The 23865-nt window shown below is 44.1% G+C and overlaps 1 protein-coding gene across 1 annotated transcript in view; it reads left to right on the top strand.

The window, feature by feature from the left end:
• The window catches only part of SH3BGRL (SH3 domain binding glutamate rich protein like), an 85032-nt gene that overhangs the window by 49365 nt on the left and 11802 nt on the right, over positions 1-23865 (top strand). The window contains exon 2 of the mRNA XM_036740088.1: positions 22272-22457. Within this exon, the coding sequence (XP_036595983.1) occupies positions 22272-22457 (186 nt within the window). The remainder of the gene's footprint in view (positions 1-22271; positions 22458-23865) is intronic.

Genomic DNA, 23865 nt, shown 5'->3' with positions numbered 1-23865 from the left:
ATTTTTTTGAACCCAAGTATAAGATTTTACAAACTGCGCCTCTTATAAACCTTTATCTTAGTAGCTTTGGCATGGTGTTGCAACCTGCAGAGGTATTTTGACATTTTCTTTGGGTCTCCAGTGGTAAGCTATTCTTTGTGTCATTGCCCATTTGATATGGAGGCAGTTTATCCAATTCACCGATAAAAATGTTTAAAAAATCCAGTGTCAAACAACAATGCATGAGGCCTAGTGCTCCAGGCTGCCCTCCCGATTGAGAGCACCTTATTAGTGATTCTTCTTTGGATGTAATTACTCAACCAATTCAGAATCTGCTTGATGGAGCTCACATTTTTCTATAGAGAGACCTGTCCTATTGTCCAGCCCACCTCTCGCCATCTATAGAGGGGTACCATCACTTAGCCCACATCATTGCTATAGATAGAGAGATATATATAGGCTTTGAAGTATACCGCCTACTTAACTGAAACTAATACATGGGGTATTGAGAAGCCATACAATTATTAGGTCTCTTAGTTGCATCCTTCTTTTATAAAATTCCTTTTTATTCTCTCCATATCAAACCAATGATAAAAGCAAACAAAAATATCCAAGCCTCCTAAACAATTTGGTAAAAACACTTTACTTCCTTTTCAATGAATTTGATTCTAGTCTCTTTAAAAATCCATTTTCTTTTTGTAAAGCTGAATTCCATCCTGGAATTGAAACGTAAGAGACATGAATGCTTCTTTCAATCAATTTTGCTGAAGGAAAAAAACTTGAGTATTGGGAACAAATATGTATTTCAAATGAAAAGAACCACTCAAAGCATGTTCTTGGAGCTTAGATGAAAGGGGTTTTCGCCACAGTACTTTAGAATTTTTGCTTTTCCCACATAAAGGCCATAGACCTCGCTGCACAAGCCTCTTGAAATGTAACTCAGTAATGTAACTTCTGGTGCACACACCTCTTGAAAAGTGACTCAATAATGCAGTGAACTAAAAATTGAAAAACCAATGTAATATTGTGCATTACAGCTGTTTGAATGTGTGTCTTATTCCTCTAACAGATCATAAACTCCATGGGAATCTTGGCATATCCCCTAGCACTAAACACTGCATTCTGTACACAGTAGGTGCTGAATGAATGAGGAGGAAGTAATATATCCTAATGTTTTATTTGGAACTATTTCAGGCAACTTGTTGCAGTGGCCAGTCTTCTTGCCTCTGCTGTATCCTTTTTTTATGACCAGGAGCAAATTTCTTAACCTCTCTGTGCACTAAGCAGCACTCAAAGACTCTGAAGTCTTAGGTCAAGACTTGTCGATCTGCACTGATGGAGGAAGTTTCCCCTACTGGGAGTTGATTATACCTAGGAAATCCTAGCTCCACATCCCATCTCTCTTGCTACACAAAGACATCCTAAAAGTCTACTTGCAGCTCACAGGTATTTTATTAGAGCAGTATATGAGAGGGGTATATCCTCTGCTGGTTCCTCACTGTGACATGGAGGTGATTGTTGAAGGTTATGGGGGCAAGTCCTACTAGGTTAGGAAGGTCTAGCACGTGGGCTTGACATTGAATTTGGACATCTATCTTTTGAAGACCAGACCCACTATGTCCAGAGTACATCTTCACCACGCTGAGGGGGCAGGTGGTAACATTTTGGGCCATCCAACCTCATGAAGACTGTTTACTAGGTCGTAGTGGGAGAGAGGACCAAGATCGGTGAAATCGTAGTTCCTTGGGCTTGGAAAGTGAATCTGACACTGAACCTGGATGGACCAGATAAGTTGGAAGCTCTAGAAGGGCTGGGCAGAGTGTGCTATTTTTCTGTTCCCGACAGTGCTGGACACTACATCAGGAAGCCCTAGGGAGAGTCTCTTAAAGTGGGTAAATTGCTGACACGTTTAGTATTAGCCTTTGGGGAGATAGATAAATGTGTTTGGTTCTTCCCCATTTCTTTTTTCTTTTAGATTATTTTACCTTGCTTTCCTTTTCCCAGCCTTCAATAAAGGGACATTTATTTATTTTAGAGGAATAGGGAGGTCTCCTTTCTTCCTTCCCTCCCAGGCCAGTCACTGAGCGGTAGGTGAAATTGTTTTGGTATCAAAGGGAAAATGTTTTAGAGTTCTATAATAAAGAAACTTTAACAGCTGTTTAGTATGTAGGTCATTAAAAAAATCTCATAAATCTGGAAGGAAACTATTTGTCTCCTAGGAAGCTAACAGAGGCATCATTTTACTTCTCAGGTAGGCTGCCCACAGGGTACTGCTAACAAGCATGCCTGAACTTCACAAAGGTCATCTTTGGCACCATTGGGTTGTCTTTGATTCTTTGCTAGGCCAGGGGGTAGAACATTCTCATCCGGAATAAAATCTTTACCTGAATCATGTAAATAAAATTGCTTAGGGTACCAAGGCATTTTTCAGCAAATTAATCAATTTTCAGGTCATTAGGTCATACCTTAGGTAGAAAAATTCATTCCACTCCTGAGTCACACTACATGTGTTACAGCCCACTAGTTTATCATGGGAGCTAGCCTAGAATCCTGCTAGCTCCTATCTGGCCTCCAGGTCTAGTTGCTGGCTACCACAACAAACATGGCAGATTTCTGTTTAGCACTTTGGAAAGTTGAAGAAGTTAAATGGTGGCACAACTTATTTTTAATTTTGTTTCTCTTTTCTCTTCCAAGGAGAATGATTTTTGGGCTAAAAAAGATAGAAGAAAAATAGTAATAGGGCTAATTTGATGAGTATTTGTTAAGCACCTACTGTGTGCCAGGCACTGGGAATAAGAAGACAACCTTCCAGAAGCGTATGGTTTCTGTCCAAAGTAAGCAGGGAGCTAGTAAGAGTGGAACCCCCTGCCCTTGAGGAGCTCAAGTACCTTGGCCCAGATGAATGACACTGTCATTGACACCGAATGAATAACTATTGATGATGATTGTTGATTTCTCTTCAACGACCTTTGAAAAATCATGGAAAGTATTGCATGGGCAAACATCCCCATTCTTTCTTTCTTTTTTTCTTTCTGAAACAGAATGGAGTCTGGAAACCATGGGTCAATGAGTTTGAATTGAATTCCTTCACAAATTCTAGACTGTATTTTTCAAGGGAAGGTTGATAAATGTCTAGATAAGAAAGTCATGATCACAAAGAGCCAGCATAGTTTCATCAACAACAGGCCATACCAGACTGATCTTATTTTCTTTTTTCCATTCCTACTTCCAGACTTTCCCCAACATCACTCAATAATTCCTCCTCCTTTCAGGTTGATTCAATCTAAATTTATCACCCAATTAAAATTCTATTAGCTATTATCTTCTGACTGCTAGGACATTCTCCTTTTTTTCTGTGAGAGTTCATTGCTTGGCTTATAGTCTCTCTCCACCCCAACTGCTATCCTTATACTAGAGGAATTCAGCATATATATCGATACTCTCTCAAACAGCTGACTTCTCAGTTCCTCATTCTGCTCAATTCCCATGACCTCAGCTGTGCATAGAGATGGTCATTCCCTTGATCTGGCCACATGCCCACAAGTGTTCTACTTCCATGCTCACAAACACTGAAATTCCTTTTCTAATAATAATCTTTATATCATCATCATCATCATCATCATCATCATCTCTCTCTCTCTCTCTCTCTCTCTTTCTCTCTCTCCCTCTCTCTCTCCCTCTGCCTCCTCTCTTTTTCTCCCCCTCTCCCTTATGATCTCCATCACCTCATATCCCTGAAGTCCTCAGATTTTTCCTAGGTTAACTATGTTGTCTCTACTTTTCTTCCTTCCCTCTCTGCTCCCAGTTCAGTTCAGTGTCACATTCTGCAATCTTATTCTTTACCCACTTATCCTATCAACATTTTGGAAACCTCAGTCTTGGAATACTCCCACCAAGGGGCTCCATGCTACTGAATGGAACCAGAAAAAAATCATGAGACTGTACTGACTAGATCCTCGACAAATCTAAGTTACATAATCTCAGCTACATCAAAACAATTGATCCATTTACACCTCCTAACTGATTCATTATCCTACTCACTACAGTGGTTTTTCCAAACTCTTTCATTCTTCAAATCTCAGAGTACACAGCCATTCCTACCCGCTCATCTGGTATTTTTTATTAATTTTTAAAAAACATTTCCCAATTACATTTTAATCTGGTTCAAGCTTTACGTTTTGTGGGCAACAAGTTTGCTACCTCTGTAAACTTCTGTAGTCTTTCTTCTTACCTCATCATCCATCAGAAATTTCTTTTTCCAAAGGTACCAATGATTTCTTAACTTGCCAAAGGTAATGGAATTTTCTTTCTTTTTTTTAATCATTTATTTATTTTTTGCTTAATGGTATTTTTTCCAATTACATTTAAAGATAGTTTTTAGCATTCATCTTTGTAAGATTTTGAGCTCCAAATTTTTCTCCCTCCCTCCCCAAGACAGCAAACAACCTAATATAGGTTATACATGTATGATCATGTTAAACATATTTCCACATTAGTCATGTTGTGAAAGAAGACTCAGAACAAAAGGGAAAAACCACAAGAAAGAACAAAAAACAAAAAAAGTGAAAATAGTATGCATCCATCTGCATTCAGACTCTGTAGTTCTTTCTCATTTTCCATCACGAGTCCCTTGGTATTGTCTTCAATCATTGCATTGCTGAGAAGAGCTAAGTCTATCATAGTTGGTCATTGCACAATGTTGCTGTTACTGTGTACAGTGTTCTCCTGGTTCTGCTCATTTCACTCAGCATCAGTTCATGTAAGTCTTTCCGGGTTTTTCTGAAGTCTGCCTGTTCATCATTTCTCATAGCACAATACTATTCTGGCAATGACATTTTCTCAATCCTCATTTAAAAAAAATTTCTCTGCAATCTTTGACACTGATAACCCTCTTCTAGTTGTTTTCTTCTCTCTAGGTTCTTACAACATTGTTCTCTCCTGGTTCTCCTCCTGCCTGTTTGGAATTTCCTGCCTACTATCCCTTGCTGGATCTTCAACCAGGTCATGCCCACTAAACCTACATGTTCCCCAAAGCTTTCTCTTATTTTCTTCTCCTTATGTACTGTCTCACTTGGCGATCTTATCAGCTACCATGTGTTCAATTATTCACCCTATTAAAGTGCTTCTCAACTCTATACATCTAGCCATAGTCTCTGTCTTAGACTACATTTATGCATCTCCAACACTCTCTTGGACATCTCAAATGGGATGTCTCATAGGCACTGAAAACTAAACATGCCCCCAAAATAACTCATTATTTTCCCCCCAAACCCTCTGTTGTTCTCAACATCCCAATTACTGTTGAGGGCACCACCATCCTCCCAGTTACCCAAGTCCACATCCTCTGCTCTTCACTTGCACTCAACCCCCGTAGCTAATCTGCCCAATCTTATCATCTCTTATACCTCTCTTCCTCTGCACACAGCTGCCTCTCTGTTGCAGGCCCTCATCACCTCTCACCTGGACTATTTAAGCAGCCTTCTGCTTGGTATCCCCTTCCTCAAATTTCTCCATACTTGAGTTGTCCATCCATCTCTCAGCTGCCAAAGTGATCTTCCTGAAGCACAGGTCTTCCACCTCCAGTGTATGTAGTTGTTTTCATGTTGGCTCTTTGACAGCAGAGACTGTGTTTTTGCCTTCCTTGTATCTTTGTGGCTTAGCCAAGAGATCGATCACTTATGCATTGGACATGAGACTTGGATGAAGAAACTGGGGTTGGAGGACATGATATCTGTGTCCAAATGCAGCATCACATGGAAGCATTGTCACATGGAAGAGGCATCAGAGTTGGTCTTCTTGGCCCTAGAAGGCAGAACCAAGAGTAATGGGCAGACGTTATAAAAAGGTCAGATTTTGACTCAGTCTAAGGGAGACTTTAACTAATAAGAACCATCCAAAAGTATAAGAGGGGGTGATCATTCTTCTCCTATCCCCAAAGTTATTCGTGTAAAGATTGGGCAACTACTTGTCAGGTGTGTTGTAGCGCGGCCTCTCGTTCAGGTATCAGCTGGCTTAGTGGCTGCCAAAGGCCTTCCTAATGCTGAGATTCGGCTGCCACTCTGTGTACTTTGGTGTTTGTGATTTCATACTCCTCTCTCCCCTCATTGGCTCCAGGTTTTCTTTTGGTAGTAAAATTATTAACTCAATTCTTATAATTGAGAAAATCAAGCCCTTCTGCTTGTTCTGCTTTTTGAGTAGAGACTCCAGATATTAGAAGATTCACTGTATGATACCTGACTGAAAGATCCCTAATTCTTACAAATAATATAGAGATTCCTACAAATAAGGCCTCCGGAGAGGAATTGCCCAGGTCTAGAAAGAGGTATTTTTCAGGGGAACCCTAATCTGGGTTACTTTGAATGAGTCATTTTCTAAATCAGGACCAACTTTTGGGAATGCTTACAACACACTATCATGTTTATAGAAGGAATTGGTTCCCTTGCAGCTGGTCCAGGATCTTCCAGTGACATCATGGTAATTCTTTTTCATCGCAGGCCTTTGGTGCAAATGCACACCTGGAATTTTACAGTGATAGAAGTTAGAAATGCAAAAGAGAGATTATTCGCAGGAATGATTCTGTGTAGAAAGGGCACACCTGGGAAAGGGGATTCTGGAAAGCAAATGGCTTTTGTAGTGGAGGCAGGAGAGTTCAGCCAGAAGAGGTGCGAGGTACATCCTTCAGGATTCTGAAAGCATTATCCTACTCCCTAACTTGGACAGGTTTGTGCTGAAGCAGGTGATGAAAAGGCAGGCTTTCATCACCCAACCCTGCCCTTGATGAGATGAGGCAGACGCAAGACTAGAGCATCGCCCTTCGGAATGCTGGCAGAGGTTGGGGAAAGATACCGGGGCTTTCACTCATTGCCCTTGGCAGGCATGGCCCGGCTATGGTTGCAGGCAAATCTCAGAGTTGCTAATAAGGCCATGATACCTCAAATGTGAACCGGAGGCTCCTTTCCTGTCACCAAGTTGGTTTGACTCTCTTGGATAAATTGCATGGGTTGTTGGCTACGTGGCATATGTGAATGAGGTAAACCTCCAGTTCGGTGGTTGTCCCCCACCGGATGTTTTGGAACATGCTTTCCTGGCTAGAGCCTGGGCATCCATTTGTAGCACCCTGTGGAGGGCCAGTCTGCAATGCACCCACTTAAACCTCCAGGGCAGCCCACTCTTTCCTAGGGCCTATGGATTTGCATGACTTTGGCCTCGTGAGTACCTCTCAGGCAATTAAAAAGATATATTGACATTGGAGAATCTTGACTAGATAGTTATTTGCTTAGTGCTTTAAGGAACTGTGTTTTCCAGCATGGCTATGCCCTCCACAGGTATAGGTAGCAACCCTTTCATATAACCCATCCATGTGGTAAGTCTTCATATAGGTACAAGAACATACCATCTAGTGGCAATTTTTCTGGTGATGGGCCTCTTCACCTCTTAGGTAGTCTGGTCCTCAGATGATGGCAATGAGAGCAATAACAAACAGTTATTAAACGCCTACTGTGTATAGAGCCTCATGCTGGACACAGGGGAGATATGTCAGTGTAGGAATCCAGATGGCCAATCAGTATTTAATAATGAAAAAGTTTTTGGAAAGGCCATAGTGAATTCCTTATGGCCAGCTAAAAGTTTAAAAATATCATAGATTTGAGCAAAGTCATTAAAAACTTTTTAGGACCTTTTAAAATAGTGTAATATAACACCTAATGGCACTACCTTAATTGTGAACTGGCAGCTTTGCCAGCTGCCATTCAGTGTCTCTAACTGACCCTGTGACCCTCCCTTGCACTCCAACTAGCTGTGTGACCCTCAGCAGGACATTGACCTCTCCGAGCCTCACTTTCTTCATGTATAGAGGGGTGGGGATATTAATATCGGGGCTACCCACCCCTGGGGATTTTTGTACAGCTCAAATGAGATCATGCATACAAAGCATTTGACAGATATTTCAGTGTCATAGCAATGCAAGGTGTCCTTATTTTCCCCAAATTTGCCAGGCTTCTGAGTCCCTCACTTGAGTAATGCACGCAGATGCTGAGTGTTTCTTGTGCCCTATCATTTAGCATTTCTTTCTGGATCTGTGCATTTCGTTGGTGTGGGAATTCCCTCTACTGATGCAAAGTATTGGTCCTTGATGTATGTAATAGACAAATATCCAGAGTTTGGAATAAGTTGATGTGAAACCTGGAGCCCCTTGGGGAACTTGGCACTACTTTTGAAAATGAATTTGGCCTTCAGAGGGCTGGCTTACAGATCTGGCTTGTTTCCTTCTATGGTCAGTGCAGACCCCTTCCCTTTGGGGTGTAGGTTGGAGCCCCTGCTCAGGGTTCTCCATTAGCAATAGGACTAGATGGGGCTAAATCACGTTAGTCTCAATAATACCTGCTTTCACTTCTCTTTCCACATTGCAATCCCTTTTCTGCTTCTTTTAGGGCTAATGCGCAAAACATCAACATTAGTTATACATTTAAAGGTCTAACTGAAAAGGTGATTTTTAAAAAATACAGAAAAGTTTGCCCTCCATAAAAAGGGCTTTACTGTTCTGAGGCTGAAATGAAAAAAAAAATCAAGCATTTTCCCTTCAATAAGTCATCAAGCATTTATTTAGCCCCTGCTGTATACCAGACACTGTCCTAGGCATGAAATACTCTTTGTCCTGAAGGAGCTAAGTCTTTTTTTTTGTGTGAGGGATGAGAGTTGGGGCATGGATCTCCATGTAAACATAAAAGTAAATATCAGATATGAACAAAGTAAACAGTAATAAAAAACCAAAGAGAGTACCTAGCAGCTGGGGTGAGGGGGAATCAGGAAGAACTTGTGGTAGCCTTGGAGCTGAGCTTTGGAGGGAGCTGGGGGTCCTACAGAGGGATTGGTGAGGGCGGGATGGGGAACAGCCAAGTACTGGGACTTCGTAGATGGCATATTGTGAGTGAGGAACAGCAAACAGGCCAGTTTGGCTGGAACAGAGAGTGGCTTTCATTTGGAAAAAAGAATAGGAAAGAAAATGTTTTCTTTTCAACTTAGACCATTTAGGAACCAGCTCGTCTGGTGTCTGTGTGTGTGTGTGTGTGTGTGTGTGTGTGTGTGTGTGTGTGTGTGAGACACTGATCCTTCTTAGGATGATGTCAGGGACTTTTTGGTACATTCCTCAATGACTTCCTTACTCTAGTTGATTTCATGAATTTGCTGGACTTCCCCTGGTTTCAGGAGCAAATAGAAGGCCCGGTATGATGGAAGAAGTGCTGGACTTAGAGACAGAAGAACTGAGTTTCAATCCCAGCTGAACCACTTACTGCCTATGTGACGTCGGGAAAGTCCCTTGATCTCCTTGCTCCTCAGTTTCCTCATCTGTAAACTGAGGGCTTTAAGTCAGCTGGTCTTTCAGCTCAAGATTTGTAGAACTATGGTGGGGCCTTGGGTCTCTCAGTTTGGGCAGATAATACCTACTTTACAGGTTTATTGTAAGGAGATTGGGGAGGTGGGAGGAGAGGAATAAGCATTTTGATGGTACCTACTGTGTTCCCCATTGTGCTAAACACTTTATGAAGGGTATCTCATTGGATCCTCACCACAGTCACAAGGTGGGTGCTCTTATAATCCCCATTTTGCCATTGGGAAAACAGCATGAAGTGACTTGCATAGGGTCACACAGCTAGGAAGTATCCGAGGCTGGATTGGAATTTAGGCCTTCCTGCCTCCGTCTAGCCTAAGTACTTCCGGTGCTCTATCCAGTGGGCTGCCTAACTGCCTCAGTAAATAAGCTGTTATGGGCTTGACTTGGAAAGTGTTGGGGCAGGTAATTATCTGGATGCTTGTACATAGCAGATGCATAATAAACATCTGTCGAGTCATATTGAATGTCCTGTCTAACTGTGCTTTCTGGTTTTGTCCTCCTCTTTCCTTGGTTTGTTAGAACCTTTTTGTTTGTGAGAATTGTGTAATCGGTGTAGCTCCTTAATTTAATAAAGAATGCTTGGTCCAGGAAAGAGCGGTGGTGAAGGGAGGTTATAATAATCCCTGTGCTTGTGTCAGGAGAAAGCCATTTTACGGATGAGATGCCAAGCCCGTTTCAAAGCTTGGACGTTGGGGTCTAATAGGAAAGAACCAAACTTGGGCTTGCTGTGTGATGCAAGCATTTGGTGGGCACCAAATGTATGCTGATGGAATTGACTGGAATTTGAAGGCTTTTGCCTAGGGGGAGGCCATGTTTATTTTTTCTGGGATGGAAGCTTTCCTGTGCTAACGCTGAAGGCTCTCAATCACAAGCGGGCTCACTGAGCCATGATGGAGTAGTGATGGGGGACTTCCATTATCTGGCTATAGAACCAGAGAATCCTGTGCCTGTGCTGATTGCTCTGTCTCTGCCAAAATGAGCAGGCCCCACAATTTGCAAAGAGCTTTTACAAATACACTATTGACTCTGTTACCTTCATAAACACATTAAGCTCTGTTAACTTGGTATGGCAGGGAATGGCGTTAGCTACCATGGAGAGTAGCCTGCCTACAGAATAGGCAGAACAGCATTAGAAATGCCTCAGATTCAAGAAAGATGCCAGCAAGAACACCCATGGCCTTATGCATCCATATATAATGACAAAATTTAGGTAACAAGCAAGGTGACACATTGGACCTTTACTGAGACGTGGTGAGATAGGACCTAGGACTTAGTATGGTGGAAATCGAGCTCTGGAAGGATATACCTATGATTGAAAAGGAACTAGCTAGGTAAAAGGGCCAGGGGCATGGGGTGGCTTGGGGTTTGGAATGAAAATTTTATATCAGGAAGGTATACTTACGTAAAGGAAATCCAGAAACAAGATAGGGGAAGCATGGTGGATGGCATTACAGAAACAGGTGATATTGTCTTTGGAGTATATGACAGACCACCTGGACTGAGTGACTGAGAAAGCATTTATGGTGCATTATGTGCCAGGCACTGTGATACAAATAGAAAGAGCAAGACAATCCTTGCCCTCAAGGAGCTCACACTCTAATTGGGGGACACAAAGTATATAAGAGAGCTTAGCTTCTGAGTGGATGGGGAAGGTCTAGGTAAGGATTTGATGCAACCGAATGACACCAACTACTCACATTTCTATAAGACTTTAAGGTTTGCAGAGCGCCTTACCTTCACTGTCTCATCTGATCCTCACCAAAACCCTGAGTCATAAGTGCTTCTCTCATCCTTTTTTGGCAGATGGGAAAACTGAGACTGAAGTTAAATGACTTGCCCAGAGTCATACAAATAGTAAATGTCTGAAGCGAGATTTGAACTTCGGTCTTCCTGACCCTGTGTCCAGTACTCTTAGTCAGAAGCCTGGCATAAGGGCACGCCATATTAGTGATGGGAGACTTCAGCTATGGGCCCAAAGTAGAACAGCTAACACTTCTTGACTTAATTCAAAGGGTAGAGGAACCAACTAGAGGAACTTCTGTTCTGGATCTGATTCTCACCAGCAAAGAGGAACTGGTAACTGGGGTGGAAACAATAGGAACCTTGGGGGAAATGACACGGTGTGAAAGCAGGGAGTGGTTAGCTCCCAAACATACTCTAGACCAGGGGTGGGGAAGCTGCGGCCTAGAGGACACATGTGGCCCTCTAGGTCCTCAAGTGTGGCCCTTTGATTGCATCCAAACTTCCCAGAACAAATCCCCTGAATAAAAGGATTTGTTCTGTAAAACTTGGACTTAGTCAAAAGGCCACACCCGAGGACTTAAAGGGCCACATGTGACCTCAAGGCTGAGGCTGCAGGTTCCCCACCCCTGCTCTAAATTGTAGAATAGCACATTTCAAAGGGTTTGGAGAAAGGATAGTTTAGGATCCTGTGGACAAAAGCTTTGTAGGTAAAATCAGCTGAGTGGAAAGCCCTCAAGAATGAAATTCTGAAGAGCCAAAGAGAAGCAGTTGCTGTGAGTAGGAAAAGGGAGGTAGTATCCAAGGGGACCAATGTGGATGCACAGGGTACTCACCAAGAAGCCTAGACTGTTAAAAGACTTGAACAGAAGTGGAAGCAGGAACAGTTAATGAGGGATGAATACAAAAAAGTGGCCCAGTCCTGGAAGAAGAGTGTCACCTCCAGAGCTCAGAATGAGCTGAAACGGGCAAAGAAAGCTAAAGATGACAAAGACAGGGCATTTGAAGCTGTGCTGGGGAAAAGATGAGGATCAGAGTCTGCTTAGCATTTATGGGATGTTAAGAATTAATTCCAGAGACAAAACAGGGCTGCCCCATTGTTATTTTGCTTCTGTTTTCTCGGCCAAGGAGAATAATCTTTGGACTGGGCAGAATGGAGCCAAGATGGCCAAGAGGGAGTTGATTCCTGAGGTTAGTAAAGAGGGAGATAATAAGAGAACATTCAGCTGTCCTGGATGACATCATGTCACCAGGCCAAGGTGAATTCATTGAATGGCCCCCAAGCACTGACAGAGAGAATTGGTGGATGGGAAGGTGTCGGAGAATTGGAGAAATGCCAGAGCCCTGAAGAAGGGCAAAAGTCCTCATCTGCCCGAAAGGGGAGAAAGTCGGGTTTGCAAATCAAGGGCCTCTGATGTTGACTTGTATGATGAGTAAGATTTTAGAATGTCTTGTTGAAGAGATGGTTAGTTTGGATGTAGAGAAGGAAGCTGAGCCAGGTGTGGAGGTGTCCACCTATAGTCCCTGCTGGTGACAAGGCTGAGGCTGGGGGATTGTTTGAATTTAGACTCTCTAGTGACCCTAAAATGGATCTTGTCTGCACTAAGTCTGCCACCAAGATGCCAAGGGCCAGCAGACTGCTTGAGGAAGGACCAACAGACTCAGGTTGGGAAAATGGCACAGGCCAAAGCTTCCACTCTGATCAGCAGTGGGATTGGGTCTATGGGTGGCTGCTGCACTTACTGCCTGAGTGAGATAGGGAGACCAGGGAGAAGGAGGAGGAGGAGAGAAGAGAAGGGCAGGGGAGGGAGCAGTGATCACAAAGAGTCATCATGACTTCATCAAAAACAGGTATGTCAGACTCACCTTTTCCCTTTTTAACAGTGTTAGTGGACTAGTAGATGAGAAGAATGCTACAGATTTTGGCAGAGTCTTTGACAGAGCATCTCATGTTATTGTTTTCCACATTCTCTCTTAAAGATGAAAAGATGTGAGCTATACAAAAGTACAGTTAGGGAAATTCAGAGCTAGTTGAATGGCCAGACCCAAAGAAGTTCTTAATGGTTGGATGTCTCTAGTGGAGTACCCCAGGGATCTGTGTCTGATCTCATACTGTTATCAGTAACTTGGATAAAGGCATTGTTGGCATGCTTTTCAAATTTATAGATGACAGAAACATGGGGAGAAGGGGGATAGCTAACATCTGGAACAACAGAGTCCGGAGCCAAAAACGATCTCAGCAGGCTAGACTCCTGGGCCAAATGTCTTAAGAGGAAATTTTAAAATTTTTGATTTTATTTTTTTCAATGAACAAAAGTTGATTTTCTCTTTTCCTCCCTTCCAGTTGAAAAAACAAAGTCCTTATAACAAACATTCATAGTCAAGCAAATCAAAGTTCTGCAGTGACCTTGTCCAAAAATGAATGCCCCAGTCTGTGCCCTGAGTCCATTAAGACGGCATTTAATGAGGACAAATGTAAAGTGTCACACTTGGGTTAAAAAAATCAACCTCACAAGTATAAGATGGGGGAGGTATTGCCTGACAGTGGTTCTGTTGATGAAGATCTGGGGGTCTTAGTGGACCATAAGCTCAATATAAGTCAATGGTGTGCTGTGGTAGGGAGCCAAAAAAATCTCCTGTGATCTTGGGCTACAGGAAGTAAGAGGGGTGCCAGTCCTCCTTGTTAGACTGTGTCTAATACATTGTGTTCAGTTTTGAGCAACATATTTTGGGGAAGACATTGATATGTTGGAGCCTCTTTAAGGGAGGGCAGCCAGCATGGAAAGACTGGGCCTTAAGTCCTTGTCTTATGAGGATCAGAGGAAAAGATTGGACATGTTTTTCCTGGAGAAGAGAAGACATAAGGGGAATCTGCTAGGCATCTTCAAGTATTAGGGGCCAAGGCTTCCCTACCATGAGAGTCCTTCAGAGGGCATCACTTGGTCCAAGTTGCAAAGCAGCAGATTCTGGCTTGATGTAAGAAAAAACTTAGTTTCCTAATCTGTAAAATGGAGATGGTTGCCACAACAACTCATGGGAAGTCTCTTCTGAGTTGTGGCAGAGCCCCAAGCTACATTTCTGGGAGCATGTTCATGTTGGTGAAAATGAGTTAGGGTCCTTGTGGACCCTGTTATGCCTTTGCTTCAGAAGAGGTCCCAGGCTCCTCTGGGAGATTTCCCAGGGCCAAAGTGATGGTTGTGTTGTTGGAATGATCCTTGAACCATCTAGCCTAACCCATCCCATACCTCGCTGCCATTTGGAGTGTGCCCAGATGCCAAAGATCCCTTCCAAATTTGCAGTAGGTGCTGTGGCTGGAAACCAGGTGTCCTGACTCTCGGCCTGGAGCTCTTTCCATTGCATTGCCCTGCCTCCTCCACAGCTGTCTCCTGGGAAAGGAAAACAAGCCAAGTGGCTGTATAGCTGGGCAGATGGGCTGGGCTCTGGATGTGAGTCGTTAACACCAATGCCCTTCCATCGATTGCTTACTAGTTGGCTTGTGGTTTGAGCAATACTAGCTTGAGGTTGGGACTACAATGTTCCTTCTCAGTGTCTGTTGCAAGCAGGAGAGCTTAGCTACCATATTTGGTGCTCATCTGCCTGTCCAGTGACTTCACATCAGTCTGTTGGAGAATTCATGTGGTTTTTTTTTTTTTGCTTTTCTAAATATGGCAAGGCTGCCTGGGTAATCGAGGGGACCTGAAGTAGGAGCTTTTTTTGGTCCTGTCCCCCTCAGGTTGGCCCCTGTCTCAGATTGGGGAACATCCCCATTTTCTTGGATCAGACTCTAACAAAGATAAAAACACCTCTTCCCAAGCACGATGAGGAGCCATAGGCTGGGCTGAATGTCCTTATTTAATTTGCTGCCACTTTAGGGCCCTGTCTTCTCGTGACTCATACTGCTGTCGTACTTTCCACTTGACAGTCTTCTTTCCCCAACAACCCAGTGAGGAAGGTAATAGAAAGATTACCATGCCCATTTCCTAGATGAGGAAACTCAGGGAAGCAACTCACAGTGGGCAGAGTCAGGATTCCGACACCTGCTACGTCACTGTGCTTTCCACTTCACCATTTGAGCTCCATAGATCCACAATGTTTGGTAGCAGGACTTCATCGTGTGTATTGGCTCTGGTGGCCAAAGCAGGCTCATGTTTCTTGAACGATCTCCTCCCATTTCTCCGGTAAAATGGACAGAGCACTGGCTTGGGCACAAGGAGACCTAGATTCCAATCCAGCATCTGCTCCTGATCAGTCCTGTGTCCTTGGCCAAATGGCTGATCCTCAGTGCTGTCCTCTGCAAGGTGCTGGGTGTGAAGAGCTTGGATTAGAGGTGATTTTGAAAGTCTCTTGTGGTTTTTGCCAGGACCTATGATTTCATTTCTGTAGGAAAGTCCCACTGAGAAAATGCCTTCTCCCAGTACAAGTAATCTGTAACATAGTCTTGGAGAGTTGCCTGGGGGACTGAGAAGTAAAGAAAGTGTCTTGGTTGTGGTCATGGTCATGTGTCAGAAGCTGTGTCATGTTGTAATATAATATGATAGAAGATCTATCATAGGCCTAATATATTCCATGATCCTAGGTTGGCAGTGCAAATATTGTTACCCCCACTTTGCAGATGAGAAAACTGAGGCTGCAAGAGGTGAAATCACTGGCCAAGGTTATACCTGGGAAATGTCCATTTCCTACAGCCCCTGCTTGTGACAGATCACTGAAACTGTTATGAAAACATCTGGTGATTTCCCTTTCTCCCAATTTACTTGTCATTGTGTGAAAACAGTTTAAATGGATTGACAGCTTCCCCCTCTCCCATCCACAATAATGCAGCCCCATAGTCTTTGTTGGGACTTTTCCTTACATCTTCCTCAAGTTCTAGGGACCCCCTGTTGTCTCTGTGCTTTAGTGTAAATCGCTCAGTAAGGATTTTATCAGCTCCATTCAGCTGAGTTCTAACTTTCAAGATGCTCACTGGCCATCTCGCTTTTCTTTCTAGAATGTTGCCAGGAATACCTGGGCCCCAGCTCATGCCTGGAGCCTTGCCTGGCTTCTGGGCGCCTCCACATATGGCAGGTGGGACCATTGCTGCTACCCTTGTCTATCAGGGAGCTCTCTAGTGCCTTTCCCATGTGGCCAGGACCAACATCAGGTGGCGGCTGCCATCCCTCACTAGTCTGCTCTGAAGAACAAATGGAATTGTGCATAGCTAGCACTCAAGAGTGTCAAAGAACTTGGTGAATGTGGGCTTCTGTAGTCGTTCTCCCATTTAGATAAGATTGGTGAATCTGGCTGGAGTCCTTGCACACAACCCTCAGCTCCCGTAATGCTGCCTGGGCAGGGCCTGGGCTCTCAACAAGGGAAGATAGAAGGTGCATTTTTCTTTTCTGAAATAAAATGTTTATTGATGCCTTATGTTTTTACATTGCCTTCATTTCCAAATAAATTCTTCCCCTCTCCCCTGCCGAGTAAGTCTTCCCTTGCAACAAAGATTAAAAAAGAAAGGGAGGCTGCGGGAGTTTGGCAGAACCAATTACCATCAACTGAGTCTGATAGTGTATGCAGTGTTCCCCATGCATAGCCCCCCACCTCTGCAAAGGAGGGAGGGAGATGCATTTTCTCAGCTCTTCTTGAAAACCAAACTTGGTAATTGTTAGAACTACACAGTGATCAGTTGAAAGATACAGTTTTCATAGCAGAGCTCATGAGGAAATTGAGGCCTCTGGGCTTTCCTATGTTCATTTGAGCCTTGCTTGGAGTTGGAGCATGTTGAGGGCTCCAGGTCTTTGGTGCAGTCGGATCAAGATTGTCAGAAAGAAGGGGACCTAGAGCAAGGAGAAATACCGTCATACCTCTCTGAGTCCTGGGGAAATAAATACCATCTGCTCGTTTAGTCTCTGTCCAGAAAACTGGCTGTTTGAGCTCTCATGTTGCTAACAGACTGTCCTGCCATTGAGTGCCTGGTCATCATCTGTCTTGTGGCTTTCTGTGTATACCATATCCCCAGGGAGGTGGTAACCTCAAAGGCGAGGGCCATGCCTCATCCTTCACAACACCAAGCTTGTGGTTGGGCAGCATCTGGGCTCCAGACCTACTGATCTAGCAGAGAAAGTGCTCTCCAGCCTCCTTCTCATGGAATGAATGCATGCTGGCACCTGTGTGTTGTATAGGGCAGAACTGTGGCAGCTGAAGGTGTCGGGTAGAGGAAGGAGCCAAAATATAACTGGGTTCAATTCTTGGCTTTGCCACCTACTGTGTGATTTCCCTTCTCTGGGCCTGGGTTACCTCATCTGTGAAAGGAGGGAGTTGGACTGGACTACCTCTCAAGATCCCTTCTAGCATAACCTTCTGTGAAGTTCCAGTGTCTCTCCTTCTCCTTGTCTGTACCATTTTCAGTGACGCCACGTGTGAGTTGAGGACGAGGGCAATGCTTATGCCATAGAAATGGATCATTTGAGGAGAAATGTCCAGGATCAGTGGAGGAGAGATTTGGAGGCAAGAGGGTCTGTTTCCCATGAGACCATGTGGACCTTCACCTAATGCTAGCTGGTCCTGACCATAGTGGGAAAGGTACTAGAAAGCTCCCTGACAGTCAAGTTGTCAAGTCAGCAAGAATTTCTTAGGGACCTACTATGTGCCAGGCACTGGAGATCTAAAGAAAGGCCCAAACTGTCCCTGCCCTCAAGGATTCCACAGCCTGATGGGACAGCAACAGGCACATGGATGAGGGGCTGATTAGATGAGCCTGGTTCGGCCTTCTAGAGAGGGCCGAAAGGAGGGGGCGTTGGGATGTCTTGGCTACCCCATGCATTTGAGCCATAAGGAACCCTTTGGGAAACAACCTTAAAATTGGTACTTAGCTGATCAGTACCACGGAAGTCAACGAGCACCGGTCTGAGCATCTCTTTAGAAATAAAGTGAGAGGTACCAAACTGTTCTTAGGGATGCATTTCTTTCAATATGAATCTAATTATGTATCATCTTAGGAATCAAATGTTCTTTAATTATGCCTTGCTTAGCTCTGTAGAGAATTCTAGTTTTTTTAATGGGAAAATGGAAAACAGCATTGCTAAGATAGCATCAGAAGTGGTGGTGGGAAGATCCCAGGATTGGGAGGAAAGGGGTTTGGGTTTCTATCCCAGCTCTGCCATCGCCTCTGCCTTTGGGACCTGCTCGGGGCTGGATGAGGATCGCCTCTCCCTGCCTGGGAGTTGAGGGGGTGGAGCCTCAGTTGGGAAGTGGGCCACTGGAAGCTGGGAAGGCAGGCTGGCTTGGTAGTTAGGGCCAGATGGGGTGCTGATCCCTGGGACTGAGAAGAGCATGCAGCCCAGTTGCTGGAGCAGATAACACAAGCTTAGGAAGAATCTGAGCTAAATGAGAGGGCCAAATCTAGTGGCTGCTGGGGAGCTAGCTGGGCATTGCTCTGGCTTCATCGGGCTTCCTGCAGCCTGATTCTTTCCAAAGCAGCTGTTCTACTCCTTTCCCCAGGGTCTGTGCGCTTAGAGGCAGGGCCCACTGACTCTTCTCCTCATGTGATTGTACTTTGCATGGGTTTATACACAACAACCCACTTCCTCTATGACCTTGGGAAACTTGTTTTCCCCATTCTGGGCCTCCATTTCCTCTTTTGTCAAATAAGGCCCTTGCACTAAGTGATCTTAGCCTTTCTCACTCCAAAACCCAGCAGACACGCCCCTACCAGAAGAGGAAGGGACAAAGGCCAGCAGAGTACTCGAGGTTGTCTCCCAGGTGGCAGGAAGAGGCTTGAGGCCTCTGGCAGGAGAGATCCGGCGATCCCAGGGGGGACAAGAAACCGTGTCTATTGTCATCTTCATCCTGGCCTCTTGGCTGGGCAGAGAAGAATATGTGAAGAAAGAGTTTTGGCCTGGCTGCCCTTGAAAACATTGCAAAATGAACAGTTGGAAACAAGTGGGTCTCATTGTGGTGACTGGATTGAGCAAGAGGAAGCCAGGGAGTTAAGGTCCCATGATGACATTCATTAAAAACAGTCCCAGGATCAGCCTGGTGGCCTGGCCAGTGGCTGAGGGCAGGGCTTTCACATTAGACTTTGTCTCCAGGAGGAGTGTTTTATGAGATGAAATGTCAGCTTGTTTTGTCCCAGAGTAAATTTTGAGGAGCTGGCTAGGTAAACAGCTCTGCTTCTTCTTCACCCTCCCTCTCACTCTGCTGGAAGCGCAGCGGCCTTTCCTGAAGTGGCCTTTGAAAAGAAACAGTACCAGTTGGAGAATAAGAAGACTGGGGAACATATTTTTTTAAAAATCCACTCTGTAACGTGTCTTTTTAAAAAATCAGTTTGTAAATTCAAAGAGTTGAACAGTAGAAATTGTGGTCATTCATCCAATTCAATTCAACTTATCTTTAGTAAGCACCTACTATGTGCCAGGCATTGGTACTAGGGACGCATGGGCAGAAACAAAGCAGTCCCTGCCTTCAGGGAGCTTATATTTTTATCATAACCTTTTATAAAAGGTGTGGAGGGGGGTGTTAGTCTATATCAGGAATTGACCTATGGGCCATAGTTGGCTGACCCTTGGTTTAGATTTATTGTCAAGATCCCTTCCAGTTTTGATGTTCTCAATGCTCAGAATCTGGTGGATCTCTTGTAGCTTTAGTGCTGTCTCATTTTTTTCAAGGTAGGTGAGTTAATTCAAACTGCATAGGGTAGATTCTCATGATATAGAGACTAAATGTGTCTATCTATTTCCATTCACTTCCCACTCTGATGCCTCAATATAGAACTTAGTAGTGGCTTTCTAATTGATTGATTGGTAGCTTCGAGGTGAGTCTGGGCCCTCAAAGGCTGGTGCACAAACTCTGCCAGGTCCTATCAGGGTAGAAGAGCCCCAAGTGTGCTTATCACCAGAAGGCCAGCAAGCAGCTGTTGAATTTCTTTGGCCACAACGGCTCTAAGGTGAAGGAAGTTGTTGCAATCTGTGTTGTTGGATGGAGTGGTTACCCTGATAAAATCATGGATCCAGGCCAATTGTAGGAAGTCTGATACAGCCAGCATTTGCCTTGTTATTATTAAACCCAGTAGTGGTAATGAGGAAACGATTCCTCCTTCTCTGTTCTGATGGCACTTTGGATTTTTCACCTGATCCTCAAGCCTTTGAACTGTTTTTTGTTTTGTCTTGGTCTGGATCTGTGATTTTAGTTCTGTGAATTCCAATCATGAAAATTCTCTTCATAGATTCAGATGGGCAACTTGTTTATACCTTCTAGTTTTAGACTGTTTCTTAGGGCACTAGTATGCATCAGAGACATGACTTGAACCCAGGGCTTCCTCTCCCACGTTCTCTTTTTTTTTGTATTTATATCCTAATTTCTTTCTTTATCTATGTACATGTCACACTCCCTTATTCCACCAGATGGTCAGTTTCTTGAAGGCAGAGGCCTTGTTTTACATGTCTCTGTCTCTCCCCATGGCACTAGCACAGTGCTAGGCAGTGCCAGATATCCATCTATTGATGGATAATAAATATTTGTTGAGTGAATAATTTAATTAATGTTCACACCATCTTCTGAATCTCCTAGCACTATTCTTCTGATGCTGTTTAATTGTATCTCTTGGCTTCTTTGTGGGGCATGGGGAGGAATTATGGTTTGGATCTCCCAACATAGGGAGCTCCTTCCACGGACGCAGATTGAAGAGTTGCCTGTTGTGCTGAGAGGTGATGTGATTGGTCTGTGGTCATACGTCTTGTCTGGGTGGAAGGTGGGACTTAAGTCTGTCGCCACACTAGGCTGCATCTCATTGTTACATCATCTTATTGAGTGTTTTTATCTTGTCTGCCCATCCAGATTGTAGGCTCCTTGAGAGCAAGGTACTCTATGGTGGTATTCTTCCTTTCTGTTACCTGGGTACCTTGGACAGCGCCTTACACACAGTAGGCATTCAATAATAATGCCTCTAATTTAATACTGTAATCTTTTTTCTGCTGTATCATATTATCAAAGGATAACAAAAAGTAGTCTCTGTCAGTCACTTCTAGACATTTGTCTCCTGGCATTTGGTTTCTTTCAGGCCTTGTTAAGGTGTTCATTGTGAAAACATAATGGCACAATTATAGAATGAGGTCACCCTCCCTCCCCTGTGCCTCAACTCTTCTGTGGTTGGTTGGCGTTTGCTTTCATTAAAGTAGCTCTGGATTTGTCATCTGCAGCAGCATCAGGGGCAAGGTTTTGTTCTTCCCTTGGCATTCTGAATGCTCACACTGGTTTTTTTCTAAAGCAGAAGCCTTGTCAGTCATCCCCGAGCCAGTGTGAGTTTCCATTCTTTCAAAGAAACTTGACCCTTGGCACAACAGACGAGAAGCTTAGCGTAGCTTGCTGGAAAACAGCTGTTCCCTCCAGGCAGCAATTGTTCCTTTGCTCTGCCCGGTGCTAGGGCACAGGGGAAAGGTACCTTAAATCTCCGACTTCTGACACATGGCCAGAAGTGGCTTAGTGTTCTCTAGGTTGGGGGCCAGTTAGGGAAGAGGCTTCAAAAAGATTGACTTACATTCCTGGGCGCCTCTTCCATCTACTCACAAATTGCATCTATGTCCGAAAGAGGATGGCAGTAATCCCAAAGTCTTTTTTTTTTCCTGTAGGAGATACACATTTCATTTGTTAGAGAATCTGTGTAATTTTCACCCCGAATTGTGCCTGGAGTGTATGGTTTTCAGTCACATCTGTTCAGTGCAGTCCCTTTAGCTTAAGCCCCACGAGGGAATGAGAAGATTAGCATCACATGATGCCTGCTTGGCAGGCCACATCACCCTAAACATGTGGCTGCATGCAGAAGAGCTGGGCAAGGATCATTTATATTGAAAATATTCTGTATTGTAAGTAAACTGAGCAGTCTGGCTGCCTCATCAAGTATTAGGCCTATTCCTTAAGGCCATTCATGGTTGTCAGCTGTGTGAGGGGAGTGGAACAGTTTGGGGCTCATAAAAAGCTTTGGGGGCCTCTTTTCAAGGCCCTCAGTAAGCAGACATGAGAAGGGAAGCAGGCTGTCTTCTGGGAGGGTGGCTATATTGGCTCCACCCTCTTCATTCCAATTCTTTTAATCCCCACTCATTTGGCCTGGTATCAACGTGTCTAAAGTCATGTCTGTCTGTTCATCAGTAATAATTGTTTTTTGGTGGGGGGGATGACTTTTATGTTCTAGATTAAGAAGAAACAGCAAGATGTCTTGGGCTTCTTGGAAGCAAACAAGATAGGATTTGAAGAGAAAGACATTGCAGCTAATGAAGAGAATCGGAAATGGATGCGTGAAAATGTACCTGAAGAAAGTCGTCCAGCCACGGGGAACCCACTTCCCCCTCAGATCTTCAACGAGTCCCAGTACCGTGGGGTAAGGACAATTCAGGAATTCTGTCCATTTTCCAGCCAGTCCTTTCCCCTGCACCCTGTTTTAACTGCTGTCTCAGAAGGCCAGAGTCTTCTTTGGCCTGTCTGCTGTCAGACATGTGAATCCTCCACAGGAAATGGAGTGCCGTTAGATAGGGATTTCATCTCAGATTTCCTTTACTAGCCTTCATCCTGATTTCTTCCAGTCAGAACAACTAGGTGTTTTATTTCTGGTATGTCTATGGCAGAAGCCCCTGGAAAGGATTCAGCTCCTCTCATTACTTGACTCTAAGTAGATAAAAAAAAACCCAACCATCTTGTTCTTCCTCACAGTTCACAGTTGTTTTCATGGAGGGAGTTTTCAGGATCTTTTTTGTCTTTGAATCAGCCATAGGGTTTCCACGTCCCCATACGTACTGGTTGTGATGGAATGCTCCACCACACTCAGGTTTGATGTGTGAGACGTAGAGTACTTTTTCCTTCAAACCAACAGTCTAGTAACCCTGTCCAAAAAGGAAACAAGGGTCATCTAGCCTGAGCTGCTCTTGCAGAAGCCATGCTAACAGTTTGTGATCTCTGGTAGTTAGAGTCGTTTGAAGCAAGGCCTTGATAGAAGGATCTGGGGTAGGCAATTTCCAAACAGTGTTGCAGGAGCCCCTGGGGCTCCACTTCTTGGGAGGAGAGTCCGCTTGGGGCAGCCATGTTTAATGGAAGTCAGCTCCAGCAGCTCTGTCATTGCTGCCAGAAGGTTTAGCAGCCTCCAGAGATCTGGATTTGAATCCCAGCTGGCCATCAGGAAGGTTCATTTTGGTCAGTAACCTTTGTTCTCATCTGTTCATCTTCCCCTATTGTCTTGCCAGGTTCTTTGTATAATGCGTTTGAGCCTGAGTTGTCCCATATGGCACTCTTGTTTTGACTGATTTTTTTTTATTGTCTGCTTAGAATGTCTTGCTCAATTCAGTTCAACAAATATTTACTTGCTCCTGTGACATCATAAAGAATTGAAAGGGCTTATAGAAATCCGAACACTCTCCCTGCCCCCGTTCATTCATTCATTCATTGGTGTTTGCATTTATTCAGACATACCTTTATTCCTTAAGGGGGTTATCGAACACTTGTGATGGGCCTGGCACCATGCTAAGCCCCAGCAGGTAGAGATAAGAGGAGGCTGAAACACAGGCCCTGTCCTTGAGGTACTTACAGGGACATCTGTGAATCAACTAAAGCATAAGCCAAGTCTGCAAGCACTTATTAAACACCTAAAATAATTCTAAAGTGGCCTGAATGTCATTCAGTTCAACAGCCACTTGTTAAATGGCCCCTCTGTGCAGAGAAATCCCATGTAAGCGCCATTGGCCTTAAGACAAAGGGAGACCTCGATGAACCTTCTCCTTCTTTGCTGCTGGTCTTTA

The sequence above is a fragment of the Trichosurus vulpecula genome, chromosome X (genome assembly GCF_011100635.1).
Source record: "Trichosurus vulpecula isolate mTriVul1 chromosome X, mTriVul1.pri, whole genome shotgun sequence".
Taxonomy (NCBI): domain Eukaryota; kingdom Metazoa; phylum Chordata; class Mammalia; order Diprotodontia; family Phalangeridae; genus Trichosurus; species Trichosurus vulpecula.
The sequence above is the reverse complement of the archived record's forward strand: the minus strand, read 5'-3'. Positions and strand labels throughout refer to the sequence as shown.